At 46.1% G+C, this 10,723-nt stretch overlaps 1 protein-coding gene and 2 non-coding genes across 3 annotated transcripts; all 3 read right to left on the reverse strand.

Annotated features, from left to right (window-relative positions):
- Positions 1-1,891: 1,891 nt before the first annotated feature.
- On the reverse strand, positions 1,892-2,019 carry LOC113902633. The gene has a single exon (XR_003513892.1). It is a non-coding gene; the product is annotated as a small nucleolar RNA SNORA31 (small nucleolar RNA).
- Positions 2,020-2,472: 453 nt separating this feature from the next.
- TPT1 (tumor protein, translationally-controlled 1) lies at positions 2,473-6,509 on the reverse strand. Its single transcript, XM_027557194.1, has 6 exons — positions 6,183-6,509; positions 5,874-5,947; positions 5,126-5,316; positions 4,661-4,766; positions 3,765-3,881; positions 2,473-2,997 (listed from the first exon to the last, which is right to left on the reverse strand). The coding sequence occupies exons 1-6, from the start codon at positions 6,349-6,351 to the stop codon at positions 2,995-2,997; spliced, it is 660 nt and encodes a 219-aa protein (XP_027412995.1). The 5' UTR covers positions 6,352-6,509; the 3' UTR covers positions 2,473-2,994.
- On the reverse strand, positions 3,067-3,198 carry LOC113902632. The gene has a single exon (XR_003513891.1). It is a non-coding gene; the product is annotated as a small nucleolar RNA SNORA31 (small nucleolar RNA).
- Positions 6,510-10,723: the final 4,214 nt, after the last annotated feature.

A 10,723-nucleotide genomic window follows, 5' to 3' on the forward strand; every position in this document is an offset into this window, starting at 1 on the left:
GTTTTCTTCCCTACAGCTGAAACCCACCCCCTGCCAAGTCTACCATTCTGTCACCTTACTTGACTCATTTACAACAGGCAACCCTGTGGACTTGCTCCTTCCCAAAATGGGTGTCCACTGGGCCTCCAGGCGGCCTCTCCCTTGGTTTTCCTACATCAAAGGCAGTTCCCTCATAATCACTTTGTAGGTTTTTCATGTTGACCAGTCTCCACGTTGGAGGGCTGAGTCCATCCCATCTAGGTGACCTCACTCCGTGTTTTAGCTTCAAATATCATGCATTTGTCCCAGCAGACATCCTTCTAGACAACTTTGCTTTTAGAAAAGACATAGCTACACTAGTACCTGATTCCACAAATCGAACAAAATCCAGAGAAAATTTCTTCTATAGAAAAAATAGGTTACAACTGAAAACAGCATTCAGCATTTCTTTTGCAGTGAGCCCTCAAGAGACAGCATGCACCCCACAACTACACTCAGCATCTCTGTATCAAGCTGCCATAGCGCTGATATATGAGCATCTGTGCTTATCTCAATTTATTCTATGCATCCATTAACAAGATGCAGCTGCCCTGAGTTTACTGCTTTGCTTTATACCATTTCTGCTCTAAGAAAGGTTTCATAGGAAGGCCCTACTTCAGAGCATGGGAAACCTGTATCTCTGGACAAATTCTCCAGCTCTCTTCCTGATTCACCTGAGTCAGCATCCCAGTCTAGCCTGTTCAAAACTGAACCCTTGATTTCCTGTATGGTCTTCCCTGTGTTAACTCCTTTCTTCCAGATGATCAGGACAAGACACTTGCCATCCCCCTTGTATCTTTCACCTCATTCAACACCTTAGCAAATCCTCTAACTTCGAATCACCTGTCCAACTACCACCTTAGACTAAGCCACTCTCTCATATTGTTCATCACTGTTCTCTTTGCTTTTACCTGGCCACCCAGCACCCAAAATGACCCTTTAGATCAGATCACATCACCCTGCCACACAAAGCCCTCCTGGGGCTTCGGTGTGATTTGGTTTCTTTTCCTGTGCACTTCCTTCTCTAGCTCAGGTCCTCCTGCTATCTTGGGCCCAGCATCCCGGCCACCTTGTCCCCTGAACCTGTCAACCACACTCTACTTCAATTTACTACTCTTTTGCCTGGCATGCTTTGCTCCCAGATACCCACATAATCTCCTTCCTTTTCAGCTTCCTCTTACTAGACAGTGACACAAAACACATGCCTTCTGATGTGTACAGGAAGTAGCTACCACCTGTTAGCCTCGCAGTTATCTTGACCCAGATGACACTAACTAGAAAACGATCCAAAATAAGCCTTCTTAGGCAACTCCAGTATTCTTGCCTGGAAAGCCCCATGGACAGAGGAGCCTGGTGGGCTACAGTCCACGGGGTCGCAGAGTTGGACACAACTGAGCTACTAATAGCAACCCACTCCAGTACTCGTGCCTGGAAAATCCCATGGGCAGAGGAGCCTGGTAGGCTGCAGTCCATGGGGTCTCGAAGAGTCAGACACAATTGAGCGACTTCACTTTCACAGGCAACTACTTGGCCTCTCTTCACTCCTAGTCTCTGTATTGCTATTCCTTTCAGCCTTCTGCATGCAAGCTCACGCTATCAGGTCACAGCTTATGCTACTTCTCCCACTGTCTTGTCACCTTCATAGCACTGACCCCTGCCTGAACATTCTCCCACTAGTTTCAGAGGTGAGTGGTCTCCTGTATCACTGGCATGTTGTCTACACTATTTACAATAGAATGTCTAAAACTGCCTTCAGCATGACTGCGGTTTCCAAACAATCATTTGGACTGCCACCAGGGGGCACTACCAACCTGAGGCCCTGCACCATCCCATGGACTCCTTGTGTCCCTTGCTTGTAGGGTTCCAAGTTTGGCCCTGTGTTCCCCCATTCAATCTGGGCTGCCACAATCAGACAGGCAGAAAGCGCGAGGATGTTTTTCTTGCATCTGTAGTGTAAACCTTAGCAGACAGTAACTGCTTCAGGTCTGTCAAATAGATGCGTTTTCATATTCTGATGCCCACACCTTTTTACAGATAGAACAGAGCATTTGCTTTTCTCTCTGCCCACCACCTACTCCACAGTCCATTTATAATTTCATCTTTTAAAACAATGGCCCATAAATCTTTCCTATAAAGGGCCATGTGGGTACCTCAAGGCTTGCAGGCGGCCTTTAGATCTGTCACTAATATTTTCTAGCAATGTCAGAACCAGCCAATACCACCCAATACAGGGCATGGTAGTGTCCTAGTAAAACTGGACACAAACTTTATTTTTTTCATGTCCCATAAGCTATTGTGAACCACTTAAAAAATATAAGCACCACCTTAGCCACAAAACAGGTGGTGGGCGAGCCAGTCTGTCAACCCTGTTCCAAGGAGTTTGACAAAATATTCCAGACGTCTAGGTTTCTCTAGAACTCAGCTCTAAAATAAGCTCAGACAGTACTTGGCTTCCAACTGTGTTAGTCTCTCTTTATTCTTTTGTAAACTCTTCCAGATAACCACTTCCATTTGTAGGTGATGAAACGTGTGAGCAATCCACTTCAAATGCTGGCTGGCACTGTCATGAGCATGGTCTTTCCCTTTACTCCAAACTCAGTTACTTCTGACTCTTGTATAGTCCAAGTCCCGGAAGTGGTTTCACTGTAGACGTTATCTGAAGGTGCTTTCTAGTGGTAGGCTACAACCAGACTCTAGCTGCTCCAGGAAGGCTACAAGGATGGATTTAGATATGACATATTAAACTAAGAGGCATTCTTTCCAATGAGTTTAAATGCGTTTTATTTTTAGACAACCTACATGACACGTTTTCTCAAAAACAATGCCTCCGCTCCAAATAAATCAACGTTCAAAACAAATGAAGAGCTCGAGATGACATCAGTCCCATCTGTCTAAGTCCTGGTGTTGTGTGGATGAAAAGCAGTGGCCAGCCAGTTATGACGACAGGTGATTGATCCAAAGTAACTGCCAACTTTGTTACTAGGAAAACAAGGGAAGAGGCCATTAACACACCTTTCTGGCATTAAAGTATCTCCGTTTCTAGGCTTCAGATGTACTCCCCTATTCAATCCGAGCTGCCACACACACGGACAGACAGAAAGCGCGGGGATGTTGCTTTTGCATCCTAGTGCAAACCAAAGGAACAACTGCAGATTGTTCAAGGTCTATCAGTGGATGCAGAACCATCCTTACAAATCAGAGAAGTCGTTCTGAGAAGGCCCACCCACCCTATTCCAACAGAAACCTCACACATTCTTTGAATAATCCCTTTGGCAAAACATCTGTACTGTCCTTTGACATTTCTGGTCACTGCTGCCCCTGATCCTGTTTAGGGTAGATTGTTTTTGCACCAAGCAGCTTATGGATTTCAGTTTCCCAACCTGGGACTAAACCCCAGCCCTTGGCAGTAGCAGCCCAGAGTCCTAACCACTGGACCACCAGGGAATTCCCTAGCATAGCCTTAAATTTATTTTACTCCTAATTTACATGGAAGCTACTGAAAGCCAAGATAAGTGAGTGTCTTCATTTCTCCTTTAGCAGTTCCTTGCGCAGCAGATATTCATTTAATTTTACTAAAGCAACTGGCCATCGGGTCAGCAGCCTGCTCTAAATTGTATTTACTAAAAGCTAGTAACATCATGGCCTTTCCAACCAGCCCCCAATTATCATTAAGTGGTTTATTTGCTAAAAGGTTGTAATACCTCCATTTTTACATGACTGATTTCAACACACTTCTTTATACTTACACATTTTTCCATCTCTAAACCATCCTTAAAGAAAATCATATATGGGGTTACACCATCCTCACGGTAGTCCAGCAGAGCAACCATGCCATCTGGATTCATGTTTTCACCAATAAAGAACTTAGGAAGCAAACAAATACCCAGAATTAGATTATACAGGACTGCATTGTATCAAAACACACAAAAAAATGAAAGGATTCAGAACACCAATATCTAATCGAGGCACTATTTAGTCAGCAACTAATGAGTTCTAATGAGGAGGAAAATGCTCACTAATCAAACTTCGGGTCATGCAAAGTACTAATAATCAAATGTTAAGAGTTCAGAGCAATCCAGGGACACTGAGCTCCCTGGAAACCTAACCCCACACATCTCAGTCTAAACCCTACAAACAAGGCTGTTTACATAGTCAAGCACAGAGAACACAAGGCCCCCAATGAGAAGAGCACATCACATGAGAAGTTATCGTATGGCCAGAGGATGTGTGAAACTGGAAAATCCAAAGAGCCAGGTTGTGTCAGTAAAACAAAGTCACTGGAGCTTCTCAATAGGACAAGCTCAGATCAGAAAGGGCTTCAGTGGCAACAAGACATACTGGTGTTGCAAAAAGAAAACCAGAAGACTACTTCAGAGTACACAATTCCAAACAACTGGGAAATGTTGAGTCGAATAAGATTTTGGAAGCAGAAGACAAGATCTGGAAACATGCTTGCTTAGGAGCAGAGAAGGCAACTCCCTACAGCCCAGACTGCTGAAGTAAAATCTGTCCAGTATTTAAACTGCTCAGAACACAGAAAAATAACTCCAACTTAATTACATCAGAGGCTCATCAAGTAACTCATGTTTTGCTCAGTTAAAATTATACAATCCTTTGATCCAAATATTTTAAAGTTATTTACCTGATAGTTTTTGAAATTAGCAAGGATGTGCTTGATTTGTTCTGCAGCCCCTGTCATAAAAGGTTTTACTCTTTCTGGTCTCTGTTCTTCAAGTTTCCCTTTGATTCTAAAACATATTGACATATTAATCAGTTCTGAGTGAAGTTTCCATTCAGTAAAAATTCCAAACTGAAACCAGCAAAATATCACGGGGATTACACTCACTCATAGGAGGGATGTTTTAAGACTTCCTAACTTTGAATTTCACCTCAGCTTATTCTGTACCAAAGGACTATTCTAAAAAAAGTAAAACCTCACTGCACCCTCCAGTATCCTCATATTTATAGAAAAGCAGCCCCCCTTCTGAGCTCATCAATAGAAAAAAGCCTTTGACAAACACGCCTGCTGTTAAAAATCTCAAAGCAAGTCAACCCCTAAATCCTACAGGATTTTCATACATCAATTGGGTGTGTCAGTATCACTTACGACTTCATGTAATCTTTGATGTACTTCTTGTAGGCTTCTTTTGTGAAGCTGGTTTCCTGCAAGTGATGGTTCATGACAATATCGACACCAGTGATTACTGTGCTTTCGGTACCTTCGCCCTCGGGGCCTTCAGCGGAGGCATTTCCACCAATGAGCGAGTCATCGATGTTACCCTCTGTCCTACTGACCATCTGCATTAAGAAAAAGTTTAGTCGCTAACATATCCTCGATCTTACCATAAACGCATCGAAAAATCTACGCTGGCAGCTCTTTCATCAGTCACCCCTCAACACTTAATTCTCGTTGAAAACCATGAACACTACGGGGCGGGGGGGAAATCTATGCCCTTCGTTTTCCTGAAACATCTCAGTTCAACAACTCTTCGTTGGCCCAAACGAAAAAAGGGTCATTTACAACACAGTGCAAATTTTGCATGGGCTGTCGGGTTGCTGAGCAAAGAAAAACCGTGCAGACGCTAAAACGCTTGGGTCGCCCAAACCGGAGATAACCTGTCTGTCCCGGACCGCCTGGGAGGATGGGCGTCGAAGTGGCGGACCTATTTCCAGGCTCAGCTCCGCCTCCAGTTTTCTAGAAAAACCCGAGCCCGGAAAGAGAGTCTCCTCCGCCAGGAGGCAACGGGGAGGATTGCACAACCTCGGGCGGGGGAGCGGCGGAAACCCGAGCCCGCCCGGCCTCGCCTCCCCCCTGCGCCGCAGCCACGGCCCCGGCCCCGGCCCGGCCGACTCACCTTCCCCTCCACCTCCAGACACAGCCCGTCCGCGACCTCCCGGATCTTGTAGATGTCGGAGAACATCTCGTCATCTGCTCGGGAACACAGACCCGCCCGTCACGAGGCGCCCGCGACCCGAGCTGGCGCCATTTCCCGCGCCGCGCCGCCCCTCCCCGGGCGCCCCGGGCCCCGGCGCGCGCCCCCAAGGAGCGCCCCTCAGACCCACGACAGCGGCGGCGGCGGCGGCGGCGACCGACCTCCCGCCTCCACCCATATGCCGCCGCGTGCCCTGCGCGCCGTGTGAGGGGCAGTGCAGTCCCGACTCACGGCTAATGAGGTCCCGGTAGATGATCATGATGGCGACTGGAGGGAGGCGACAGCGGCGCTGGCTTAGCAGGAGCCCGGAGCTCAGGGCGAGCGCAGTGCGGCCAGAGCGGCGCTCGGGGGGAGGGGGGAGCGGGCGGAAAAGGCCGACTCTGCCGCTCCCCGACCTCATATAGAGGGCACGTCCCCCTACGTCATCGCGCGCGGCGCCTCCGGAAGCGCCGCGAGCGGTGACGCATCACGCAGAGCTGCGCGAGGGGCGGGGCCGCAGCGCTCGCTGTGGGGGAGGGGAGGGGCGCATCCGGGGACTTGGCCCCGGGGTACAAGGCCACGCGTTCCCCCCGGGCTCGCCGGGCGGTCCTGGGAAAGGGGAAGGCAGAGGAGGGGGTGGGGCGGAGGGAAAATGCCTGATGGCGCGAGGGAGAGGAATGGTAGGTGAGGAGCGCACGGGAGGAGGGAGGAGGAAGACGCTCCCCGGCCCTGAGTGGTGGAGGCGGCGCCTCAGGGTTGGCCCTGGTAGGTGCCAGGCCCGGGTGGGGCTTAGATGAAATCTCAAGTTTCCGCCCCAGGCCTAGTGCCGCGCAAGCTCCGGCTGTTTCTGGGAACTGACATCGTCAGCTGCTGTGAAGGACTTTGCGTTTACGGAGGGTTCCCTTGACGATGAGGGCTGAGGACTTGGCTTGTGACCAGCCCCTGTGATCTCCGAGGACCTTACAGAACTTTTCAGCGCTTGTCCCAGGGCTGCCCCACTTCGAGTTTCCGGATTCCTTTGTGGGGCGGAGCCAGGTCCGGTCTGTGGGACCCACTTCGGCCTGCCAGCCCCCTGGGAATGATCGTGGGGGGCGTAGAGTCTGCAAGGGGGCTTGAGAAGGAAGGAAACTGTCAAGGAAGTTTGCACAGCTTTCCTATCTCTCAGTTTGGTCGCGTGTTTGAAAGCTTGTGGTTCCTAAGGCAGCTAAAGAATCTTCCTGTTTCTGTTTTGCGCTTAGTCTAGAATTAAGGCCTTTGAAAAAAAGGATGTGTTGTCACATTAAAGTGTAGTTGAAATAAATTAATTTAAAAAATAAAAATAAAGTGTAGTTGAGATAATAACCCAGGAGCTAGAAGGTAAACATATAAAGAAGGAGCTTTCCACCTGCCCAAATTTTATTTGGACTTTAGACTCAGTTACTCGGTACTAAAAAAAAAAAAAAAAAAACCGGTTTAGTGACATCTTTGGTTTAAAGGCAAATGAGTATGAAACCGGAGAGATTCTTCCATTCCACAAATATATTTGTGCTCTGCTATGTCCCTAGCACAGAGGTCCCAATTGTGAACAAGTTAAATCCAGTTCAGTCCTCACAGAAAACTTCATTCTGGTAAATAAAAAATCAGACAGTTGTAATAACAAACTTCCCCATATGCACCAATAAAGCATTCCACAGAATAAGGGAGGGCAACTGTTGCAAAAGAGTAGGTAGGGCACAAGTCAGTGATGGAGGAGTCAAAAGGAGCCGGGAAAAGGGATCCTCCCTGGAAGAAGGGGTCTGGGGCTGTACTGGACACCCTCAGGGGACCCTGCAGATACCTGAAAAAAAGCTAAAACTGGAATGAAGGGGATTTGAAAACAAATGGACGTCTTCTGATAAATGGTCCACTAAGGATCGCTGAAACCTCTTGATTATTTCTGAGATGTGTGAATGGAACATTATTATCCCAGGCATAGCACAAGTTAATTATTTTCCTCAACTTTAACTTTTCAAGTTATTCAGAACCATTCCCATCACTCATACAGTACTGTCAAACATTTTTCCCTCTACTCCTTTTCTGGTTTTATGTCCAATTAAAAACGTCCCCCCTCAAGTTTTGTAAGACAGCCACAGTGAAAAAGAGAACTGAAGAGATTAGAATCAAAGCACCCTAGCCTGAAATCTTGGGTTTATCTGGTACTTGTCCTGTGGCTTTGGGAAAGTCAGACTCCCTAAGTCTGAGCATAGAATGCAATTTCTATGAGTTAAAAGAGTTCGGGGAAGTTAAATAAGATAATGAAAAATGACTAGCATCCTCAATAGGTTATCAGTAAATATTGGTTGAACGTGGGTGCATAATTCTTTCCAATTTTATTACTTTTCAAAATACTCCTGAAACTATTCCATTAACCCTATTTTATTTGGAAATATCTGGAGGATTTAGTGGATGTATACTGTACTAAAAGGATTCCTAGGTGACTCTATCAAGAATCTGCCTGCCAATGCAGGAGACACGGGTTAGATTCCTGAGTTGGGAAGATCCCCTGGAGCAGGAAATGGCAACCAACTCCAGAATTTTTGCTGGAAAAATCCCATGGATAGAAAAATCCCTGGCAGTCTTCAGGGTCGCAGAGTCTAAGCACACATACTGTGCTAAAGACATTCTTCTATTAACTCACAACAGTCATAGTGGATTCCTGAAAGAATTCAACTTGTGTCCATAAAAGATTTCAATCTCAGGGTCATATTTGGTCATATTTGGACTTCCCTCGTGGCTCAGATGGTAAAGCGTCTGCCTACAATGCGGGAGACCCTGGTTCAGGAAGATCCCCTGGAGAAGGAAATGGCAACCCACGCCAGTATTCTTGTTTGGAAAATCCCATGAACGGAGGAGCTTGGTAAACTATAGTCTGTCTGTGGGGTCACAAAGAGTCGGACACGACTGAGTGACTTCACTTTCACTTTCATATTTGGTTCAGTTCAGGTCAGGTCAGTCGCTCAGTCATGTCTGACTCTTTGGGACCCCATGAATTGCAGCACGCCAGGCCTCCCTGTCCAACACCAACTCCCGGAGTTCACTCAAACTCAGTGTCCATCGAGTCAATGATGCCATCCAGCCATCTTATCCTCTGTCGTCCCCTTCTCCTCCTGCCCCCAATCCCTCCCAGCATCAGAGTCTTTTCCAGTGAGTCAACTCTTCGCATGAGGTGGCCAAAGTACTGGAGTTTCAGCTTTAGCATCATTGCCTCCAAAGAAATCCCAGGGCTGATCTCCTTTAGAATGGACTGGTTGGATCTCCTTGCAGTCCAAGGGACTCTCAAGAGTCTTCTCCAACACCACAGTTCAAAAGCATCAATTCTTATTTGGTAGGTGGTCATGTATGGATGTGAGAGTCGGACTGTGAAGAAGGCTGAGCACTGAAAAATTGATGCTGATTTAAATTTCATATTTTCTAAACTCCATCTTATGGTCTACAAAATCTGTGTTGTACTTTGAAAATATCTGCTTAGAACACCAATGATACCAATAGTTTTGAGAAGATTAGGCACCACTTACAAGCCACTGACAAAACTGTGAGGATCTGACTTTTATTCCAGCTAATTGGCTTTTACTTAGGCATCATTTGAATGTTCTTATTACATTTCATTCCTTACAGCAGTGATTTCTAACAAATCTAAGATTGTCCCAAATTTTATAGTTTGGCATCTCTTGCAATTAAAGATATTTCAAAGACAATGTCTTTTGATCTCTTTACACAAGTACTCACATGAAAAAAGCAGCTCACAGGGTCCTCATTTTTTAGCTAGGGATTGACTACTTGGCTTAAGCACATAAGAGTTTATTCTCTCTTATTAAAAAAAAAATCAAGGGTATTGACAAAAAAAAATGCAGAACCTGAAAGTTAAGAATTAGGTTTTACTTGGCAAACTAAAGTGAGAACTTAAGCCTGGGACACAACCTCTCATATAGCTCTGACAGTCTGCTCCAAAGAAGTAAGGGAGAAGCCAGGATCAGTTCAGTTCAGTCGCTCAGTTGTGTCCGATTCTTTGCAACCCCATGGCCTGCAGCACGCCAGGCTTCCCTGTCCATCACCAACTCCTGGAGTTTGCTCAAACTCATGTCCATCGAGTCGGTGATGCCATTGAACCATCTCATCCTCCTGGCATTTCACGTGATGTATTCTGCATGTAAGTTAAATAAGCAGGACACAGGATAGGTAGGAGTTCTTGCAACAAAGACCAGGTAGTGGGAATATCAAAAGATTAGTGTTAGCTAAAGATAACCAAGTATCTCAAGTTAAGGAAAGTGGAGCTTTTGTTTTTATGGGAAAGCTCACTTTCCCCTTATCCTCCTGCCTTCAATCTTTCCCAGAATCAGGGTCTTTTCAAAGGAGTCAGTTCTTCCCATCAGGTGGCCAAAGTACTGGAGCTTCTGCTTCAGCACTGGTCCTTCCAATAAATATGCAGGACTGATTTCCTTTAGGATTGACTGATTTGATCTTCTTACAGGCCAAAGGACTCTCAAGAGTCTTCTCCAACACCACAATTCAAAAGCATCAATTCTTTGGCACTCAGCCTTCTTTATAGTCCAACTCTCACATTCATACATGACCACTGGAAAAACCATAGCCTTGACTAGATGAACCTTTGTCAGCAAAGTAATGTCTCTGCTTTTTAATATGTGGTCTAGGTTGGTCATAGCTTTTCTTCCAAGGAGCCAGCATCTTTTAATTTCATGACTGCAGTCACCATCTGCAATGATTTTGGAGCCCAAGAAAATAAAGTCTGTCTGTTTTCACTATTTCCCCATCTATTT

Source organism: Bos indicus x Bos taurus, chromosome 12, assembly GCF_003369695.1.
Source record: "Bos indicus x Bos taurus breed Angus x Brahman F1 hybrid chromosome 12, Bos_hybrid_MaternalHap_v2.0, whole genome shotgun sequence".
In the NCBI taxonomy this organism is placed as follows: Eukaryota; Metazoa; Chordata; class Mammalia; order Artiodactyla; family Bovidae; genus Bos; species Bos indicus x Bos taurus.

What these genes read in the sequence shown, in the direction of transcription:
- TPT1 (XM_027557194.1), bottom strand. Translation starts at nt 6,351, where the DNA reads ATGAGGTCGGGGAGCGGCAGAGTCGGCCTTTTCCGCCCGCTCCCCCCT. An exon ending in GTCTGGAGGTGGAGGGGAAG is followed by an intron (nt 5,317 to 5,873) that starts GTGAGTCGGCCG and finishes TTCTTAATGCAG; the next exon opens with ATGGTCAGTAGGACAGAGGG. An exon ending in CTAATTTCAAAAACTATCAG is followed by an intron (nt 3,882 to 4,660) that starts GTAAATAACTTT and finishes TTGCTTCCTAAG; the next exon opens with TTCTTTATTGGTGAAAACAT.